This window comes from Ranitomeya imitator, chromosome 8 (genome assembly GCF_032444005.1).
Source record: "Ranitomeya imitator isolate aRanImi1 chromosome 8, aRanImi1.pri, whole genome shotgun sequence".
Taxonomy (NCBI): Eukaryota; Metazoa; Chordata; class Amphibia; order Anura; family Dendrobatidae; genus Ranitomeya; species Ranitomeya imitator.
In genome coordinates, this window is record NC_091289.1 from 153154421 (window position 1) to 153177409 (window position 22989).

The 22989-nt window shown below is 45.4% G+C and overlaps 1 protein-coding gene across 5 annotated transcripts in view; it reads right to left on the reverse strand.

Moving 5' to 3' along the window:
• EVI5 (ecotropic viral integration site 5) overlaps nucleotides 1–22989 on the reverse strand; it is a 206541-nt gene that overhangs the window by 74860 nt on the left and 108692 nt on the right. For 3 of the 5 annotated variants that reach the window (XM_069737568.1, XM_069737569.1, XM_069737572.1), the window contains 4 exons: nucleotides 21740–21886; nucleotides 12233–12367; nucleotides 10957–11097; nucleotides 10225–10383 (listed from right to left, as the gene is read on the reverse strand). In XM_069737568.1, the coding sequence (XP_069593669.1) occupies nucleotides 10225–10383; nucleotides 10957–11097; nucleotides 12233–12367; nucleotides 21740–21886 (582 nt within the window). The remainder of the gene's footprint in view (nucleotides 1–10224; nucleotides 10384–10956; nucleotides 11098–12232; nucleotides 12368–21739; nucleotides 21887–22989) is intronic. The other 2 variants (XM_069737571.1, XM_069737570.1) reach the window with 1 other exon arrangement.

A 22989-nucleotide genomic window follows, 5' to 3' on the forward strand; every position in this document is an offset into this window, starting at 1 on the left:
CTGATAGGGCCGGATGTCGCTAACCCTGCAGGCTGATCTTAAGGCCACTAGCACTGTTTTCAGGGAGAGAATCTTAACCGATACCAAGTCTAAGCTCAAAAGGAGAATTTGTCAGGGCCGTCAGAACCAGATTTAAATCCCACAGAAGGAAATTTGGCCTGGGTATCAGTCTTGATTTGGAGCAAGCGTATAAAAAAAAAAAAAAAAAGATTGGAAACCCAACGCTCACAATTATACAGGGCTCCAAATGCCAACACCTGAACTTTGAGGGTGCTAGTGGAGAGTCCCTGCTCTAGACCTTTTTGAAGGAACTCTAAAATAGACCTCACTGGTACTCCATCTCCCAGCTTTGCTATTGAAGCGGCTACACATTTTCTCCAGGTCCTACCATAGATCTTAGTGGCGATTGCCTTCCTACTCTACAGCAGGGCAGAAATCAGGTTAGGAGAAAACCCACTGTCTCAAAAAGTTCCATGCTATTAAATGTAGGCTGGTTTCTTGAGGATGCCATACCGGCCACAGAGAGAGAAAATCCAGAACTTCCTTTAGCACCCATGGTTTGGTGACTGACAGTCTCAACCAGGAACCCCTGTCTACACTAATCTTCCTCAGGACTGCTGGAAAGGCATATGCTAGATCGTAACTTCATCTGATCTGGAAGGCATCCACTACCTAAGGATTCTCCCTGGGTCTGGAGAATTTAGAGGTTTCCACCTTTCTGCTTTGTCTGCTCGCAAATAAGTCCATGTCCGTCAGGCCCCACATGTTCACAATCTGATTGAAAATTGACCGGTTCAATGCCCATTCTCAGATATAGACGACTGTGGCTTAAAAAGTCCACCTTGCAATTCTCTTTTCCTTTTATATGTAGAGCTGTTCGAGGAAGGAGATGGTTCCCCGCCATTTAAAATATCCGGTTTGTCACCTTCATCACCGAATTGGAACGAGTTCCTCCCTGAGGATTTCCATAGGCCACCGTTACCAGATTGCCTGAAAGGATCCTTACATGGAGAATAGGAGCTTCCTTACGGCATATTCTACAGCTTCAAAGAATCTGATTTTTCTTCCTGTGTCCAGAATCACAGTATTCTCTGGTTATTCTCTGCTTATCCAGAGGATCTTCTAGAAGCTGGAATGGACAAGTTAGGAAATCCTTTTTTGCTGTCTCCTGCTTTTTCCAAAATGTTGTCCACGTGGGATAGAGCATAGCTTTGACTTATCTTGAATATTCCGCAGTGAGCATTTCAACAAGAGATCTCTACGGGCTGAATTAGAAAGTGCCACTGATCTTGCGGTCAGCTTTGCCGTATCCACCGAAATGTCAGCTAGAAACGATGCTGCTCCCTGCATTAACAGACTTGTGCCCAAAATACTGTCCCTAGCCACCCCATCCTTCAGCTGACCTTTCAGATGATCCAACCAAACCATCAAAGATCTGGTTGCACATGTTGCTGAGGTGGCTTGTTGCAGAGCTCCAGCTGAGGATTTCCAAAGCCATCCGTTTTTCTATCCAGGGGATCCTTAAGAAGCATCCCATCTCTTCAAGGGGTTAAGTGAACCTTTCGGATGCCTTTCAGACAGCTACATCTCATTTCGGAGCTCTCTCTCAAGATGATGTTGAGGCCTCATCAAAAGGATATTTCCTCTTAAACAGTGAAGGAACTTCTCTCCTCCTACGGGTTTCTTCCATTCTCTTCTGGCAAGGGCTTGGATCTTTTCAGTTCAACGCTTCCTTTATTCTAAGCCCCCAAACATGATTTTCTGGGCAGATTTTTTTTTTTTAAACTAGTTTATTAATTTCAGAGTAGACAAACATTGCACATATTACATTTATCATTATTAAACATACCATCAGATACAAATGATTACAAAACATCATCGCATCCAAAGTTCAGAGGTAATAGACTGTGCATGTTGAATCACTTACTAGTGATTCAACCTACAAAATACCTACTATACAACTTAAACAACTTTAACCATTAGTAATAAGTCGCCAAAAGAAAACAGATTCAAGTTTGCTCTGCAACGATGTCCCTAAACCACATGCCCTCCCTCCCGTGCATATATCTAATCCGCGCAGACTACAGAGTATGATGAGATGAGTTCCATCTACCCCAAATTTTTTCGAATTTACCTGGGCATCCTCTATTATGGTACAGTGTTCTTTCATATGGGATAACCGAGTTCACCAGGTCAATCCAAGCTCTGAGAGACGGGGAGGAGCTACCCATCCACCTTAATGCCAGTACCTTTCGTGCTAAGAAGAGCACTTCTCGAAGGAAGATCCCAGTATGGTGATCCCAGGTCTCTGTATCCCACACCCCAAATAGGCAAGTCAATGGTTCAAGTGGGACAGGGATTAACAATAAAGACGTTAACAATGTCGTGACTTCTTTCCAATAGTGAAAGATTACCGGGCACCTCCATGTCATGTGGATAAAATCCGCATCATGCGCGCGACATCGTAGGCAGTCTGACGTCTGAAGGCGGCCCATTTTAAAAAGTCGTGTCGGAGTCAGATAAGTCTGATATATAATATATAGCTGGGTCATCCTATTGTTAACTGAGGGAGAAACTTTAGTTGGAGATTCCAAAATATCTTCCCACTCCTCTCCCAGTGTATCGGGAAGGAGTCACTCCCATTTCTTTTTTAAGGAGTTAATAGTGAGCCCATCTCCCACGGATAATAGATATGTGTATAAAGAGGAAATGAGTCCCTGAGGACCCTGTGATTTGAGAATGCCTATAAGGGGTAAAGATGAAATTGCTCGACTTGCACCTGAATTTCGCATATGTGACTGGAAAGCTGACCTCAGCTGTAAATAACGGAAGAATTGAGATCTTGGGATATTGTAGGTATCCCGCAATTGCTCAAAGGACACAAAAACATCCTGGTTATATAAATTACCTACCGAGAGAACACCACATGAGATCCAGAACTCAGTAGATGGGTGGTTTAGTAATTCTGGAAAATAACTATTATACCACAGTGGCATTTCGGCTATTATATCTGTATATTTAATAACTTTTTTAATTTGCCTCCATATTAATCTCGCTTGTCGAAGCAATGGCAGCAAACGGGGAGCACTGACTTTCTCCATTTCCAAAAAACCCAGTGGACAGTCATTCCGGGCAGAATGGATTATATGGCTTTCTGAATTGGGTAGGGAGTTGCTAGGCATCCACTTGCTTATCGCCCTAGCCTGCCCGGCAAGATAATATAGATAAAAGTCTGGTAAGGCTGCCCCTCCCCCCCTTGTCGGTCTCTGTAGAGTAGATAGCTTGAGTTTGGGTCTAGTCTTCCCCCATATAAAGGACGTGGTCAGGGAGTTTAAGTTTGCAAAGAAAGATTTGGGTATTGGCACAGCACTATGTTGGAGACAATAATTAAATTTGGGGAGCAATATCATCTTAACTAAATTAATGCGACCTGCAACGGAGAGAGGGAGTTTGCTCCAAGTTATGAATTTAGATTTGGCCAGGTCCAATAGTGGATAAATATTAAGTCGTAGGTCCAGCTGACTATATTGAGACATATGTATTCCTAGATATTTGAAATTGGAGACTACAGGTAGTGACGAGAGATTTTTGAGACAGGGCATCGGCGCATGAGACAGCGGCATCAGAGCAGACTTATCCCAATTTATATAGAGACCAGAGAATTTGCTAAAATTATCTATAGTCGTTATTACTCGTGGTAGTGTTTCTTCTGTTTTATCCATAAATATGATCATATCATCAGCATATAGACCGATGGTATCCACACGATCCGCAATACTTATTCCTTTGATATCCGTGGAGGACCTTATGCGTATTGCCAAGGCTTCTATCGCGAGGGCAAAGAGGGCCGGGGACAGAGGACATCCCTGACGGGTTCCCCTATGTAAAGTAAAGGAATCAGAGATAGAGTTATTCACAATTACCCGTGCCCTAGGATTCCTATATAGTGTATCTATCCCTCTAATAAATTTATCTCCAAAACCGTATTTCTGCAGACATGCGGAAAGAAAAGGCCATTCGAGGGAGTCAAATGCTTTAGCTGTGTCTAGGGATGCCAGAGCCCAGTTATTGTCCAATTCTAGGGAGCTATATTGAATCACTGATTGGACCCGCCGAATATTAATAGAGGTACTTTTCCCGGGCATAAAGCCTGTTTGATCTGGGTGTATAAGATCTAATATGATTGTATTTAGTCTAGTGGCCAATATTTTAGTGAAGATTTTATAATCTACGTTCACCAATGATATGGGGCGATATGATCCACATTCCAAGGGGTCTTTTCCCTCCTTAAGTACAATGATATTTGCATCATAAAATGTTTCAGGCATAATTTCTCCCTCCCATATATTCTGAAGCACCTTCAATAAAAGTGGTGCCAGGTGGTCCCGATATTTTTTATAGAACTCAACGGGAAACCCGTCAGGTCCAGGGGCCTTCCCGGTGGCCATGTCCATTATAGCCTGTTCCACCTCCTCCAGAGTAAACTCGGCTTCCATAAAAGCTTGCTGGGTTGGGCTCAGTAAGGGGAATGCTATGTCTGATAAATAGTCTGTACATTCAGGGACCCCAAGACCACTACCCGATTTGTACAGTGACTTATAGTAATTACAAAAACTGAAGAATTTCCTCGGTGGAGGATACCAACGAACCATCGAGTGTCCTAATCTGTAGTACCGTGTTGGAGGTGTTATGCTGACGTACCAAAAAAGCTAGGAGTGTACTGGCCTGATTCCCCAATTCAAAATAAGACTGACGGGTAAAAAATAATTTACGTTTTGATTTAGTGTCTATATTTTGGGTGTATAATCTTTGGGAAGTGAGCCACTCCACCCTGTTGCCGTTAGTTTGATTGGCCACATAGGCGGTTTCCGAGTCCTTCAGCCGTCGCTCCATCTCGTCATCCTCCCCCGCCGTCACCCTCTTTATATAGGAGATTGTAGAGGACAGACATCCCCTCAAGTATGCCATTAGAGTGTCCCAGAACAGATTGAGATTCGAGGGGTCTGGGTGAGTAGAGACAAAGCAGTTTAACTGATCAACCGTTCTATCACTAGCATCTATCAGTTTCAGCCAGAAGGGATTCAATTTCCAAGGTATATTATTATTTGACTGACCGTATTTAAGTTTGAGAACAACTGGGCTGTGATCTGATATCCCCCTGCTACCATGTTCGACACTATTCACCCATAGCGCTGGGTCACTAGATCCAAATATGTAGTCTATACGGGATAGAGACTGTCTAGTTGAAGAATGACAAGTATATTCCTTTGTCTCAGGGTGACGTGTTCTCCATAGGTCTAACCATCCGCTACCGTTCATAAATGATGCCAATTGAGAGGGAGATTGAGAAAGGGGCCCCCTTGACATCTCGCCGTCTAGTCTCAGTCTGTCTTTAAGATTATCCATGACTAAATTAAAGTCTCCCATACAGATAACACTAGCATTAGGATAATTTAGGGAGAAACCCAGTGCCATGCGGAGAACCGACATGCCAGCCGGGGGTGGGTTATAAACACATAATATCACATATTCCCGCATATTAATAAAGGCATGAACAAAAACAAAGCGACCTTCGGGATCGCGTCGTGACTCTCTAGCCTCCCACCTGACATTCCTATGTACCAACAGGGAGACCCCTCTGGGGTAACTGGTGTGAAATGCGTGAAGGGACCACTGCACCCACGGCTTTTGCGTACATTTAGCTGTGTCTCTGGTCAAATGCGTTTCCACAAGTGCTACAATATGTGGATGATACCTTTTAATTTGTGAAAATACCTTAATTTTCTTTCGAGGAGTCTTAATACCCCCTATTGTTCCACGTCATACATACAATCTCAGATCCCATATCTACGTTCGGGAAAAGGCATAATATACACCACAGCCTGGGCGGAAATCAGGAACATCATATAGAGCATAAGGTTATCACTGGCGACTAACAAACATAACAAACAATCAAAACTGGTGTAAAATACCAAACAACATTTAAACAGTGGAGGAGTGTAATCCTACACTCCTATAGTTGAGTAGAATAGGGGATACCCTCACTGGAATCAGCGTCCGGTATAGTTGACAAACTCAGCACCCACGTAGAGAGCTCTAGATTGTGTTGCCATCAGATAGAAAGAGCTACTCAAGAGTCCGGGGTACTAGGCCCCTTGTATGACCGTAACCACTCGACCGCCTCCGCCGGGTCAGTAAAGAACAAGGAGGAGCCTTCATGAACAATACGGAGTCGAGCTGGATAAAGCATGGAGTAGATGATGTTTTTATCCCTGAGCTGCTTTTTGACTTCCATAAATCGAACTCGCTGCTTTTGAAGTTCCATAGAGAAATCCGGGAAGATTGATATGGTGGCGTTATTGAATTTAATAGGGGTCTTCTGCCTTGCCAAGCGAAGAATTGCATCCCTGTCTCTGCAGTTAAGGAGACGCGCCAGAAAAGGTCGAGGCGGAGCTCCGGGGGGAAGAGGTCTCGTTGGGACCCTATGGGCCCTCTCCACAGAAAATGTTGAGGAGAATCCATCTCCCAGGGAGGTTTTAAGCCAGTCCTCTAGAAATTGCTCAGGTTGCTGACCCTCCGAGCGTTCCGGCAGGCCAATAATTCGGATGTTATTACGACGCAGTCTGTTTTCCAGGTCATCTGCCTTTTGCTTCCAGGCATTCACAGAGCCAGTGGCCTTTGATAGCTTAGCCTCTATTGGGGCAATGGTGTCCTATCTGAGACACCCTTGTTTCAACCTCTGAAATACGCCCTCTCATAGTTTGTATATCTTGTCGCAGACGGCCCACTTCAGTATGCACGTCTTCTATTTTCTCAGTGAGAGAGGACCTGGTGAGAGATATGGCCTGCATCAACTGCTCAGATGCTTGTTTAAGAGTCAGTTCGTCTTGTTCTCCCTCCTCATTGCTGTCAGAAAGACGATTTTTGCGTTGACTCTGCGTAGGATTATTTCTGAGAGAGCGTGTATTATCTGGGGCATCGTCTCTGGCATATTTCCTCAACTTGTCAGCAGCCCCCGCTCCTTTAGGATGATGCATGGTGATTGGCAGAAGATCCCCACCAAAGGACCAGATTTATTATTATGGCAGTCTATTCTCCACTAGCAGACCGGACAGGGCCAAACACTGGGATGCACCCCAGAGAGGCAGCAAACCAAGCAAAGAGTCTCAGATATTTGCAAATGTATCAACTTAGGAATTTGCCCAGGCACTGCGTCCCAGAGCAGCCACAGTTCCCCAGGCAGAATAGCAGGGAGGGGGGACGATCCCTCCAAAGTTATGGTGCAAGCAGGGGTTTTTGATAAGGGGAGTGCAGGGCCCAATTTTCCAGGGCGCACACCGCTCTGCCCCTTTTAGCGTTTCAGGCCGGTAGCTCACCTCCCGAATGCACCGCAGTCTTGCTATATAGCGCCTCTCTCCTTGCTGCTGGAGAGTGCGCTGTGGTAATGGCCGCCGTCCCCCAGGGCCCGCCCGCCGCTCCAGACCCGGCACCTGCCTCCTGCTTCTCGATGTTCCACAGCGTCCCCGCTGTATATAGATGCCTGCCGCGCTCCCAGGAGATCCACCCGGCTTCAGCCGCCGCCGGCACTGCGTCCCGCCCGCCGGAGCCGCGTTCAAAGATGGCCGCCGCAGCTCAGGGACTTCGCTGCTCTTCCAGGCCGCCACAGATATCGGCTCTCCAGCGCTCCACCGCCGCCGCCCGAGGGGTCGCCGGTCTCCCGAGCTCTCAGAGCACCGTTTCAGCCGGTGCAGCTGCAGTTCAGGGGGATTAATGGCCGGATTCAAGTCAGGATGATGGGAGCCTCCAAAAGGTGCGTCTTCTCTCTTGGCTTACATAGCCACGCCCCCTGGGCAGATTTTTTTTAACCTTTTGGCTCAATACCCATGATCTAACTGCATTTACCAATTTATCCACATCCTCCACACGCTGGGATGTCAAACACATACACTGAGGGTCAAAATTAAGAACTTGGACAAAGTTACAGGCCAACCTTGATATTAAAATAAGTGTGTCCAATTGAGGAAGTTTTTCCTTATCAAATATGGAAGCAAACTTCAAGCGGCTGTCCTACAAAAGAAGTACATTTTAATTAATAAATCTTAAGAGACAGATCACATGACTGAAGCACTGGGTATTTCCTCATGGGCAGGGGCTTGCATAGAAATCATGGGGTCCATTAGCATAAGTTATAATTCGCCCCCTCAAAAAAAAAAAAAACCCTTAACATTTGGTGGGGGTCACATAAGAGTAATTTTCCTCCTATTGAATGAAGCCCCTAGATTGCCCCGATAAGTATGATGCCAACAAAAGTGCCCACCAAATGGTATGATACCCCCCCCACAGTGAATTACTCCACACGCACGGTATGATGACCCTACTGCACCCCCCTCAACTCCCCTGGAAAATTTATGGTGACCCACAATACAGCGTGAAGACCAAACTGGGCCCATCGTAGTCCTCTATATGGCATCGCAGGCCAAATATAAAAACCCTACATGCTTGGTGCATGAACAGCGCATTCACAGACCCAGGATATGCGGTAGTCAGCCTATCGGAGAAATGCGCCAATACTCGCACATGCACGCCTGTCAAAGTCCCCTCTAATGCTCCCAAGACCCCTGCACCAGCCACAGTAGGGACTGAGTCGGTGTCTGAATGGACAGGCCAGGGCTGGGTAAATCTTCTCATTTTCCAGTACCACCAATCCAAAACAAAGGTCCACCTCAAGGACAGGAAACAAACTGATACGTGGGAGAGGTACACCCCTTTTATCATGTAGGTTTCCTGTCCCTTAAGGGCAGATCACCTTTTAATGTTGCGCTGTCATGGGTGAAAGAAAAATTACAGATTATATTTGAAATTATCCGTAGCACATCCCAAATCAATTTTTCAAAAATATATTTGCTTTATATAGTCAGCTTGTACTGTGTACATTGGCAGAGCCGCTGAGCTCAGTGATTGGCAGCAGTGGTCATGTGCACTGTAGTTATGAGGTCACCGCTGAAGCTTGTCAACAGGCCGAATCAGCGGTGGAGTCACAGCACTGGACATGGGGAGGGCGAGTTTAGTTCATTATGTTGACCAAGCAAAAGCCAACAAGGAGGGAAAAGTTTATTCCTGGAAAACCTCTACCTTTTGACCAGGAATGGATGGAAGAAGTAGAGGGGATCAGGGGGGGGTTTAGGTTTAGGCCTTTCCACCAGTCACCTCCAAGTAGCGAGAACGTCTATGATTTCCAGGGAGATTGACAAATCCAGTATTGCAGAGTTTCTAATTGCAGTTACACAGAACTAAAGCAAATTGACTGTTTTTGTTACTCAATGTTGAAGATTTTGTGCAACTTACTGAAGAACAGCAGTAATAATGGAGAGCGGTGAGTGACTGACAAAACCAAGGGTCAAGCAAGGCCAGAAGTCATAAATCAGATATAGAAGGAAGGATGTGGTAAGGGATGTTTGACAATTCAGAATAGCAAATTGCACTCATGAAATACTTCTGTGGAACGTGGAATCTGGAGGGACCTTGTATTTCTTCCCATCATTTACACTTACCTGAGACACAAACTCCAAATGTTAACCCCATAGCCTACAACACCGCAGTGTTGGACATTTTCCCCTATGCGTCTCAATTAGAATGTAGTTTACTGGGGAAGCTGGCGGCAGCAGTAGGAGTGGGGCAATGCTGCGGGCCCTGGGCTGGGAGGAGGGGTGTGATGCTGCGGTGGGCTCCAGGCTTTCAGAAAATGTTGCAAGTCCCCACACTTCTCATTTTTTTCACTGTTGTGGACTTCAGGAAAATGGCCGTTGGAAGTGGAGCATGAGCAGATTTAGATCTCGGCATCTGAGATCTCAATCTGTGCATGCACTGCCTCCCAAATTCTACAGCAGTAAAAAGGATGAGAAGTGTAGGGACGCGCAAAATTTTCTAAAAGCCCGAACCAGCTGCAGCATCGCCCCACTCCTGCTACTGCTAGCCTCCTGCAGCAGCATCCCTGCCTCGTTGGACCCTGCTCACCGCCCCTCTCAATCCTCGAAAAGCTACTGAAAAAGATGACTAAGACGTGCCACCATTTTTTTTTTTTAATTTATTTATTTTTAACATCTATTTTCACCAAAATTTGGGATGCATCTCATCCGCAAAACATGTTATATACCTTAGGACCTTGAGATCGCTCAACTTAATCGCCCATATAACAATATGCAGATACAGTAATCAGTTACTGACCTGAGTGTCCAGCTCCATCATCCGCTGTCGGATTTCTCGCAGGTCGGCCTGCCGCTCCGCTTCTCTAAGGCGCACACTCATCAGCTCGTCCTGCAGCTCGTTCACGGTATTCTTCTTGGGCGGATCTTTCCACCGACCAGCGGTGCGTGCTAAATGTCTCTGGAATTTAGAGAGTAAAAGGTTTACGGCCCTTCAGCTTTCAGAGCACAACTCAACATTATAAGCAAAACGCAGAAAGATAATTATCTGTATATACACAACATAATTGCTCTATTTTTCCCCCTTCTTCCTAAATATAATTATATGTAATAGAAGTAAATATTTAAATTGGAGACAAGCTTGGTGTTTTTTAGAATAATATTGTCAATCTTCCCAGACACAGCGCAGCTCCGTTCAGTGCTTACATCTGGCTGCGGTCGAAGCCGGTAAAATCTAGTAGGTGAGGGTGTTGGATGATGGACCCCTGCCAGTCTGATACTGAGGAACGATCTTAATGATGGGGATCGCAACGCAAATCTCGGACTGGCCGGCGGCTCTCCCTACCTGAACATGACAGCATGTATTTCTATGCAGAAGTCATGCTCGAGTCGGGAGAGCCGACAGCCAGTCTGAGCATAGCAGTGTGGTCCTGATCTGAGCTATACGGCCGGCTGACTCTTCCCTAAAGATAATCCATCAATCTCATTTGTCAGGAGAACAGTTTTACCTATTGGCACCATGTAATCGTCCTACCTGCCAGTGCTCCTCTAGATCTTTGATCTGCTGCTTCTGCTCCTTCATGGCAGTTATGGCTTCTGCTTCTCTTATCTTCACCGCGATGAGTTCTTCTTGAAGTCTCACAATGTTGTTCTCGTCAGGAAAGGAACTGTTTTTCTAAATAGAAAAGTGAACACACACTAGTAGAAGATCCAGGCTCAGCAGCAATGTATGCGGTCAATATACACTACAAATCGCCTCTATACAGTGGGCAGAGGTGGCCGAGATCATGGACACGGCCAACGCTTATTCACTTCTCTGAGAGTTGCTGAAAAGATTGCCTTGCGCAGGTGTGTACTACGGAGGACAGAGAATGAACTTCAATATTGTGGCCAGCATGCAGCCAGCGGGTAAGGAAAGGGTGAATCAAACACCTGAAAACTCCGCCCATATGACCGAAAACCGGTCCTGCCAAATTCAGGTGACAGGTTCCCTTTAAAAACTACTAACTTAACAGTGCCAGCAAAATGAATGAGATTTCTAAAATCTCGTGCACATGTCGCTTCATTTTTTCTTGGGGATTTCAACCAAAAAGTTTTTCAAATCTGCAGAGTGTTAATTCTTTAAGCATTTTCACTACTTCAAAGGGAAGGCTAAATAAAAGCAAATAAAAAACACATCAAAAAGCACATAAAACCGTGCATTAGTTTACGCAACTTTTTTCCTGCCGACACTCAAGTGTTTGCAGCAGATTTTGCAGCACACAGGGATCATGTGACAATGTCACACAATCCCCGGGGAGTCAGTGTCACCACTAGTACGACACCAGCACTGGAGGGGAATAGAAGAATGGAACAAGTAATGAGATATTTGATCATTTGGCTCCGTCTTATAGTGAGGCTGTGTATGATCTATGAGAGGTCATTAATGCACAATATTATCTGCAGTCGACGGTGTGACAACCACATAAGGCTCCTGAGCCAAGGGGTAGGGGATGAGAATATGTTGCCAGTAGTGATGAGCGAACGTGCTCGGATAAGGTATGCTCCAAAAATCTGTGTGCTCAAAAATAAATATTGTCGAATCCTTGAGTCTGCATGTCTCGTGGCCATTAGGCAATCCCTGCATGTGCCGCAAGACATGCAGCCACGGGGACTAGAAATTTTTTTTGAGCATCCGAGCATGCTCAGATAACACCTCATCAGAGCACGTCAGCTCATCACTAGTTAACAGCAAGTTTATGCTTTATGCTAATAAAAAAATTCACCTAAATATGCAACATAAAAAAAAGAAAAATAAACACATTAAATACCTTTTCAATTTCCAGTATCTTGTCCTGCATTTCCTTCATTGCACAGTGGGACTCGGCCTCCATTAGCCTTGCTTGAACCAGCTCCTTCTCCAGTTGCAGAACGAACTCCTCAGAGTAGCGAGGATTACACTTATGCTGAGGAAACACAATAATGAACCATGTATACACCTGGCTGCTAACTTACTAACCATTAACGAACGGCTATTTATCCAATATACAGACTGCAGGTGGCTATAAAAAAAATATAATACAATATTATATTACACACAAAATTATCCTATGTAGTACCAGTAAAGTTTAATGGCCTGGACAAGGCAACACTCCATATCTGATAACTTATTAAAAAAAAAAAATTAGATTTCTTTAAACTTATTTTTGTTTCTTTTTAGACTGTATTGCATTGTATGGTCAGTGTTCTCCTATTATTGGTAATAGAACGACTAATATGGCATTCTCCAAAAAAAAAAACGCATTCAGACAGAACCTTTAATGGAGCCATACTGTGAAATGAGACAAAAAGGGAGTTCCAATTCACAGTATCTGTCTTCAGACGGGTGCAGGAACGTCATTTTTTTCCGCTCTTCTCAGAGTCCATTGATCTCCACTTGTCTTATTCACCTCTATGGCCACTTCGGAGGTTCTGTGCAAATTTAATTTTTCGGGGACTTCGGCAGACTACCGAATGAAGAGCTAAAACTCATTGTGAATGGGTCTCAAGTACATTGCATTAGTTATAAAAAAAAAAGCAATCAATGATTAAAAAAAAACAAAAAAAAAAAAAACGAAGCCTTCATACAACAACACAACTGTACCCAGGACAGGAGGCCCCGGATCACTAATACTATGCAGTCCATGTGAATTGTGCACTCGCCATCTGGCCGTGCGTCACTCCGGAGCGGAGCACATAATGTCATTTAACACTGGACTCATCAGAGCGCTTCTCACGCATTTCCTGATCCTCGCCATGTAATTGACCCTGGCGGCTGCATAATTGATGACGATCTTACATTACACATCATTAGAACGCACGGCTACAGCCCTTATTCCCAAACCACTTCATCCGGGTTCATTTACACTGCGGTGGTGATCGCTCGGGGTATACACCTCCCATAAATTACTCCTTGCCGTCATATACATATCATTACATCCAGGACAGCCTATTTTTTTTTTTTTCGGCCTGTAATAAAAGGGGCTAAAAAACCCACAAAAATGTCGGAATAATGGGTTGTACATTTACAGTCAAATGAGATTTTCAAACGGAAGCACCTGAAGAGGGTAATACGGTAATATTTTATTGGGGGGCCAATCAGACAGTTAATGTTAATTAATTGGACTGCTAATATTGAGGACAAATTGATAAGTGGCAGATTTTTGGCAAATATTCCTACCACATTTGAAAGGGAAGGTAAGTGTTTCTTTTAAAACTCTATTCACACCATGTGTGATAAGTCAGCAAGGAAGCTGGATCATGCTGCAGATATTACCTTTCGCAACATTTCTTATGTTGCAGGTTTTGCCAAGATTGCACATCTGCAGCAGGAACTTTCCAAGCATTTTAGTGAGGCCACCATAGGTGACGTTGTGAATAGCTGTGGGGGTCTCGAATTCAGCTGGTCCAGTCAACCATCTTAAGGTACTTTCACACTGAACAATTTAACAACGATATCGCTAGCGATCCGTGATGTTGCAGCGTCCTGGATAGCGATATCGTTGTGTTTGACAGGCAGCAGCGATCTGGATCCTGCTGTGACATCACTGGTCGGAGCAGAAAGGCCAGAACTTTATTTCGTCGCTGGATCTCCTGCAGACATCGGTGAATCGGCGTGTGTGACGCTGATTCAGCGATGTCTTCACTGGTAACCAGGGTAAACATCGGGTTACTAAGTGCAGGGCCGTGCTTAGTAACCCGATGTTTACCCTGGTTACCAGTGTAAATGTAAAAAAAAACAAACACTACATACTTACATTCCGGTGTCTGTCCCCCGCTGCTCTGCTTCCCTGCACTGTCAGCGCCGGCCGGCCGTAAAGCAGAACGGTGACGTCACCGCTCTGCTTTACAGCCGGCACTCACAGCCAGTGCAGGAAGCAGAGCGCCGGGGACAGACACCGGAATGTAAGTATGTAGTGTTTGTTTTTTTACATTTACACTGGTAACCAGGGTAAACATCGGGTTACTAAGCGCAGCCCTGCGCTTAGTAACCCGATGTTTACCCTGGTTACCAGGGGACTTCGGCATCGTTGGTCGCTGGAGAGCTGTCTGTGTGACAGCTCTCCAGCGACCACACAGCGACGCTGCAGCGATCGGCATCGTTGTCTATATCGCTGCAGCGTCGCTAATGTGACGGTACCTTTAGGAGTATAGAGACTTTACTATGTCCAGAAAGGAGATAACAGAGGGAGAAACAATTGGGCAGGCTGAATTTCAACATCCAAACCTTGTACTCCTCGGGTAGAAAAGCCACCAGCAGAAGCAATAACAGAATTTATGATCAGCTTAATCTAGCAGAGACAACAAAAAGGGGTTGGTCATTTTAAAGGTAATATGACTTCTTAATTAAATCAGGTTTTGTGTTGACACTGGCCATTGGGGCAATCTCTGACCAACTTCCTGTAGTTTCAGAAAATTCACATGAACATTAGCAGCAATGAACAGACTGAGCATGTGCTAAGGTCATGTGCAGGAAGGGAGGGGAGGTCAGCTGTGACTGACGATTGCGATTGGTGGATTCGGTGTTATCTGTCATTGTAATCTGGTTTATGATAAGAAAACTGCTGTAAAGTCTTCCTGAAACAATAGGAGGTAAATAAACACTGTGGCCTGAGAGTGAATTTTTTTTTTAAAGGGGTTGTCAAGGACTTCAGACATTGATGGCTTATCTTAAGGTTAGGCTATCAATGTTTGAACAGTGCAAGTGCGCCATCCAGCACCACCGCCGATCAGCGCCATCCAGCACCACCACCGATCAGCGCCATCCAGCACCACCACCGATCAGCGCCTTCCAGCACCACCGCCGATCAGCGCCATCCAGCACCACCACCGATCAGCTGTTCCCAATGTCCGCAAGAACGGCTCAGGTATTAAGCTGCACAGCGCCACTTACTATAGTGGCCGCAGCCAGGTACTGCACAATCGTCCCTATTCAAATCAATAGGTCGCGGCTGTGCAGTACACGGCCAGCATTTTGTTGACGGAGCTCGCTAACTGAGTAGAAATGGCCACTGCCAACACCGGAACCTGATCGGTGCGGGTAGGACGCCAGGCAACCCCACAAAAGCATTAAGCTACTTACTGGTAGCGGCATTTTTCGGAGGCCCATGACAGCACACGAGAGAGGGGATCCGCCCTTAAGGAACAGGAAACCTACAGATACAAAAGGGCGGCACCTCTCCCCATGCATCAGTTGTATTTCAGAGCCTGAGAGGACTGCCGCGGTTAGTGGTACACAAATATACATTATATACATTTTGAAACAAAATAACCCATTATTGTAATAAGACACCATACGTGAGATTTACATATTACGCTATATACATATCAGGAAGTGCTACCCCCACGTGATTAGGGAGGGAACTAAGGGTGCTGTCATGGGCCTCCGAAAAATGCCGCTACCAGTAAGTAGCTTAATGCTTTATTCGGACTCCCATGACAGCACACGAGAGATTTACAGAGATGTAAGCTACCTTAGGGAGGGACTATAGATTGTAGCACCCTTAACCCAAAGGAAAGATCAGAGGAGGACCCCAAATCCAACCGATAGTGTTTAAAGACAGTGGAAGGGGATGACCATGTGGCCGCCTTACATATCTGCTCCACTGACACTCCAGATCTTTCCGCCCAGGATGACGCCATGGCCCGGGTGGAATGTGCCTTTAGATTCTGCGGAGCTGGCCCCCCACCTGCTGTATAAGCTAGAGAGATAGTTTCCCTAATCCATTTAGCCAGTAAATATTTTGATACTCTAAACCCTTTCCTTGGACCTTGGAAGGAAAGAAGCAGTGCCCCATCTTTCTTCCAATTATCAGTAGCTGAAATATACTGAAGAAGAGATCTCCTGACGTCTAACGTATGAAGCTCCTGCTCTTTAGGATTAGAGGGATTAGGAATAAAGGATGGCAAAACTATCTCCTGTGATCTATGGAAACGTGTCGCCACCTTTGGTAGATATGCTGGGTCTGGTCTAAGGACTACTCTGTCTGACAAGATTTCAGTGTATGGAGGAGCTCTGGAAAGCGCCTGTATATCCCCTATCCTGCGAGCTGAGGTTATGGCAATCAGGAAGGCTGTTTTGAGTGTCAACATTTTGATCGAGGCCTCTTGCAGAGGTTCAAAGGGGGGTTTAGTTAGAGAGGACAGAACTAAATTTAAATCCCATGGAACTGTTCTGTCTTTATGCAGTGGTGTAGATCTACTAACTGCCTTCATAAACCTCGCTATCCAGTAGTTATTAGCTATATTACAGGAAAACAGGGCACCCAAAGCTGAGACCTGTACTCTAAGGGTACTAGGAGAGAGTTTTAACTCGAACCCCTTTTGTAGGAACTCTAAGATTTGTTGTATTGGCACCCCGTCTTGGATATTAAATTTTGAACAAGTCAAGAACTTTCTCCAAGTCCTAGAGTAGATTCTCGTAGTTATTTGCTTTCTACTCTTTAGGAGTGTCTCTACTAAGTTTGGAGAGAAGCCTTTCCCCACTAATAGTGACCGTTCAAACTCCATGCCGTTAAATGGAGCGCCGCCACTTGTGGATGGGAGATCGGTCCCTGAGAAAGCAAGTTCGGGATCTCTGGCAGTACCCAGGGGACCGCTACGGACATTGTCTTGAGCCAGGCAAACCAGGTTCTTCTGGGCCAAAAGGGGGCGATAAGGATGACTTTCGCTCGATCCTCCCTGATTTTCCTCACCACCAGAGGTATCAGGTTCAGTGGTGGGAAAGCATAGGCCAGTGGAAAATCCCATTTTATCAGAAACGCGTCCACCGCCAGGGGATTCTCCCTGGGATTTAGGGAGCAAAAGAGTTTTACTTTTCTGTTGTTTCTGGTGGCGAATAGATCCACCACTGGTTGACCCCATCTGCGGACGATAAGTTTGAAAATGTCCTCGTTGAGAGACCATTCTCCCTATTTTAACACATTTCGGCTGAGGAAATCTGCTGCCACATTTTCTTTTCCTTTGATGTGAAGAGCTGTCAAAGATAGAAAATTGAGCTCTGCCACCTGGAACAACCGACCCGTGATCTGCATTAAAGTTTCGGAACGAGTTCCCCCTTGCCGGTTTATGTAAGCGACCGCCACTCTGTTGTCCGACAGAATTCTGACGTGCTGGCCCTGCAGATATACGAGGAATTTTTTAACAGCCAATTCAACCGCCAACAACTCCCTTTGGTTTGATGAGAATGTTGTAAAGGGTTCCCACTGTCCCTGGACCACCATGTCCCCCATATAGGCTCCCCACCCTGAAGAGCTGGCATCTGTGGTTATCACGTGGGTGACATCTACCATCCAGGGAACCCCTGCTGATAGATTCCGTTTATCTAGCCACCACCTAAGGGAATTCAATGTTATCGGCCCCAACGTCAATTTTCCATTCAATGTGCCTCCTAAGGCTCTGTCATGGAACAGGACTTCTTTTTGTAGGGACCTGGTGTGGAACTGAGCCCACTTAACTGCTGGAATGCAAGATGTGAGTGACCCAAGTAGAGACATTGCTTGCCTAAGTGTCATGGAAGGTGTATTGATTGCTCTTAATAAAAAACTCTGAATTTGGTCTATTTTCTCTATAGGGAGGAGACACTGCTGTGTCACTGAATTCAACATTAACCCTAGGAATTTTTGAACATTTAGGGGCTGTAATTTCGATTTTTCAAAGTTTATGAGCCAACCCAACCGTTCTAGTTTGGTTCTAGCAATCTCCCATTGTGACAGACAATGATCTACCGAGTTACCTACAATGAGGAAATCGTCTAAGTAGGGGACTATAAGCATATTTGACTCTCTTAAATGCGCCATGACTTCCGCAATTATTTTAGTAAACACCCTAGGTGCCGAGGTGATCCCAAAGGGGAGCGCTCTGAATTGAAAATGTTGAATCCTACCCCCCATTAGTATCGCTACCCTCAGGTATCGTTGGAAATCAGCATGAATGGGTACATGATAGTAGGCATCTTTCAAATCCACTACTACCATGAAACAGTTGTTGAAAAGCATCTTTATTGCCGAATTAATGGACTCCATTTTGAAAGTATGTTTCACCAAAAACTTATTGAGACCCTTAAGATTTATAATGGTCCTGTAAGATTTATCAGGCTTCTGGATTAGGAACAGGGGAGAGTAAAACCCTTTCCCTGCCTGAGAATACGGCACTTCTACCAAAACATTTTTGGAGCAAAGAGTCCTCACTTCTTCTAGGGCGAATTGTTCAGTGGGAGATGAGCGCCAGGGTGTTAAACTAAATTTGTCCTGTGGAATATGAACAAATTCCAGCTTGAAACCATGGGAAACAGTGTCTTTTATCCAAACGCTGTTTGTAATTTTCGACCACTCTGCCGAGAATTGCAATAGTCTCCCTCCCACTGGAATTGCCAGTCATTGGTCTTGTTTTTTGTTTTCCGTTTGGTTACGGCGAAACATGAGACCTGTACCTCGTTTTCGCCTATCCTCCCATCTGGGACGATCTCTCCCTGGTGAAAAGGTGCGCTTTCCTCCCCGGTTGAACCTTTTGTTGAAGGGACGACGGTATGGATTGAACAGGTTGGGAAACTTTTTCTTATCATCTCCTGCTTTCTCCAGGAGTTCATCCAGGGTAGGCCCAAACAAATACTCGCCTTTACAAGGGATAGCGCAGAGCTTTGTTTTTGCCTGCATATCCCCCGGCCAGCATTTCAGCCATAGGGCTCTCCTTGCAGCATGAGAAAGTCCTGCTGCTCTAGCTGCCAATTTTACGGAGTCAATTGAGGCGTCCGATAAAAAAGCCGCCCCATCCTGGATTACAGGTAATGCTGCGAGTATGGACTCTCTAGAGGCCCCTTGTTTTAATTGGGTCTCTAACTGGTCGAGCCAGACCATCATTGACCTTGCCGTGCAGGTTGAAGCTACCGCAGGTCTTAAGGAGCCAGCTGCCATTTCCCAGGTCCCCTTTAGGAAGGTATCTACTTTCCTATCCAGGGGGTCTTTAAGCGTTCCCATATCCTCAAATGGGAGAGAAGATCGTTTCGCAACCTTGGCAATTGCTGCATCGAGCTTTGGTGCTTTCTCCCAGTTACCTACTGCTGGGTCATCAAAAGGGTACCGACGTTTTTGCGCAGGTGGTAAGGAGCCTTTTCTCTCCGGTTTTCTCCACTCCCTATTAATAAGATCCTGTATTTTCTCATTTAAAGGCAACACTGCGCTTTTTCTGCTCCAATCCACTGAACATCATTTGTTCTTTGGATAGTTGAGGCTTGGGTTCCGATATACCCATTGTGCCTCTGACCGCCTTTACCAATTTGTCTATTCTTTCTATGGGTAGGCAAAACCGAGCAGCGTCTTCTTCCGAAGAGGAGGATGATGCTGCTGAATCGTCCGATTCTTCAGACTTGTCCTTTTCCACAGATGAATCAGATGCCCACTCAGTTCTCTGCCTAGAACCTCCTGACTGTGAAAGGTTTTTAAAGGACTCCTTAACCTCCATTCTAATCATCTCTTTGAGACTGGCCGTAATAGAGGACGATTCTTCGGCTACCTACGGGGATAAGTAAGGTAGACTAGAGTGTAAATCTACATGCTATACCCCCTCCCCTCCTTCCAGAACCTCACCGTCTGCTGGATACAGGGGTCACAGTTTTTTAGGGTGTGAGTCAGGCAAGGGAACCCCGCAGATGGCACATTCCCTATGCTTCGCCTTACTGACGTTTTTCCTTCCCTGCATAAGACATATGAGGGGAGACTAGTCACTAAGTGAACTTTCTCGAAGATCACTTACCAGTGGCTGTTCACACCCAGAAATACCGAAGCACGAGGGGGATCCTTTTTGGCTGATCCTCCAGACCCCTGTCTGGAGGAGCTTCTGCGGCCCGAACCATCGCTCCTCTTTTCATGTTCCTTCTCCTTGGGTTTCTGGGATGCTTGTTCCAGCAGCACCACCTGCTGATCCTGATCCGAATCCATTTTTAGTAAATTGGAGCCAGAACCCGGGAACATGCCGCTGGAGCCGCCTTATAAAGCCCCTCCTTCGGTCAGCGCACCTTGCCCAGCTTGCTCGTTTACCTGTCAGCGCTGCAGCCATCGTGGAACGCCGAGGCCGGCCAGCTACGTTCCGATCGGCGCCCCCTAGACGCTGCCGCGCCCCCCCTGCACAGAGAGACCCACAGCACACGGGAAGAGCGGCTTACCATATGCTGGCCCCGGAGACCGGACACCCCCTGGCGACCGCTCCACACTGTCTAGTCACCGCCGTGCCGCCCTGCCAGGGCCACCGTGACTACTTCAGGTACCCGCACCGGCCGAAGTGGGAGACCCCCTCGCCACCAGAATCGGTCCGGCCGGCCTGGACTCCTGTAGATTCTATAGGCATCCAGTCCCTTCAGGAACAGGAAACCAACTGATGCATGGGGAGAGGTGCCGCCCTTTTGTATCTGTAGGTTTCCTGTTCCTTAAGGGCGGATCCCCTCTCTCGTGTGCTGTCATGGAAGTCCGAATAAATAGACACTGATGACCTATCCCAACCCATTTAAAAATCAAAAACTTGACACATTTGGGGAAAAAAATATTTGATGTTACTAGTGATGAGCGAATACACTCGTTACTCGAGATTTTCTGAGCACGCTCGGGGGTCCTCCGAGTATTTTTTAGTGCTTGGAGATTTAGTTTTTCTTGCCGCAGCTGAATGATTTACATCTGTTAGCCAGCATAAGAACATGTGGGGATTGCCAGGTTGCATAGCTGTACTTATGCTGGCTAACAGATGTAAATCATTCAGCTGCGGCAAGAAAAACTAAATCTCCGAGCACTAAAAAAAATACTCGGAGGCCCCCCGAGTGTGCTCAGGAAATCTCGAGTAACGAGTATATTCGCTCATCACTAGTGAGTACCACAATCTCCATTGATATTCATTTGTGGGGCATCCCCATTAAGAGTGCGTTCACTTGCTGATTATCACAGTAATCCTCCTTTAGGAAGGTAATTCTATTTAGAGGGTTGATGACAGATCTGGTCCACATTCTTTAAACTACATAAACTGGATTCAGGGTTCAATCTGTGTGCGGGTATAACACCTAGTACAAGTTTTGGCACTGAAAATCACAGTTACGTAAATCTGTTTTAAGACTGAAAAAAAAATAAAAAATTAAAAAATTAAAAAAAATCAGTAGTTACAGGTTGCTCAATTATTAAGTGAAGACCAAAATCATTTCCAAACACCACAAGAAGCTAAATCATGTGTGAGGTGTGCAGAGAGGAAAGGAGTGCAGCACAGGAGAGACGGACTGCAGCACAGGACAGAGAGTGCAGCCGGAGTGCAGCCGGGCTTCTTACCAATTGCTGTTGTTGCCGCAGCTCGCTGATGGTATGGTGAGCCTGCTCCAGCACACAGCTGGACTCATCATTCTGCTGTTTCATGGTAGCCAGCTCCCGTTTAATGAGGTAGTTTTCCTCTGCCTCCTGGGCCCTTGTCACTTGTCCCTTTGGACATAATTTAAGGATTTTGAGCAATCCAGAGGAATTAAGAAAACTGAGATTAGTTCGTTAGGATAGAGGATTTTTTTTTGAAGTCCACAAGTCGCTTAAACAGAATTGAGGTAGCCATATGGTCAAAGTTATCAAAGGCTCTTACTCTACTAGACCCAAGGTCCGTGTAATAGATGGACAGCCATTCATTGGATGATCCATGGAATACGACTTCTGCAGGCGTAACCCCCTTTAAAATAACACATTAAGAAGAGTCGGTCAAACCAGCCAATTTTGGTGGCCATCTAATGGAAACCTCCAGACTCTTCCTGAAGGCAGATATCGGTCAGGGAGAACGGTAGGGCAGATGTATTACCACATACCAGATCTTTCAGTTCTCAGGGTACATAAACCATATAGGTTTCCTATGCTATATAGGTTTCTGGCAACATTTTTGTCCCCACAACCTGGATATTATTTGGAATTAAGAACTCAAAATAACACCCCCCTATAGCAGAATGAAAAACAGCCAAACATTTTATCCAAGTTTTACTAGAAATGTATTTAATTATTGATCAGCCTTTGCAAAGTTATGAATCATTGTAATAAAATCCATTAGCTTATACTTTTTTCTCTTTCAAAAACCATGCTAAAAGTCATCTTAGCTGACTAATTCATGTTCTTTTAGAATCTGCTTTGAATTGCTGCTCTAGCTCTTAAGAGCCATTTACACTACCAGATTGGGCTTCTCTGCTCACCTCCGCCATACCCAGACAGTGACAGCATTTGTATATAGTGTTTTGAGTAAGGATTCTTGCTAGAGCAGCAATTCAAAGCAGCTAAAGTTAGTATATAACATGAACTAGTCAGTTAAAACAGCCCTTTCAGTATGGTGTTAGAGAAAGAAGGAATCAAAATAACACCATGTTGAAAGTGCCGTTTAAATTGCCTAGTTCATATCATATTAATTAGAAGTTGCTTTTAATTTCTGCTCTAGCAAGAATTCAGACTCAAAAGCACTATATACAAACACTGAGCATGAGAGAGGGGAGCAGAAGCTCACACTTGGAGTGTTTGTTAACATGTCATGAAGATGGATCCATGCTAGAGCAGCAGTT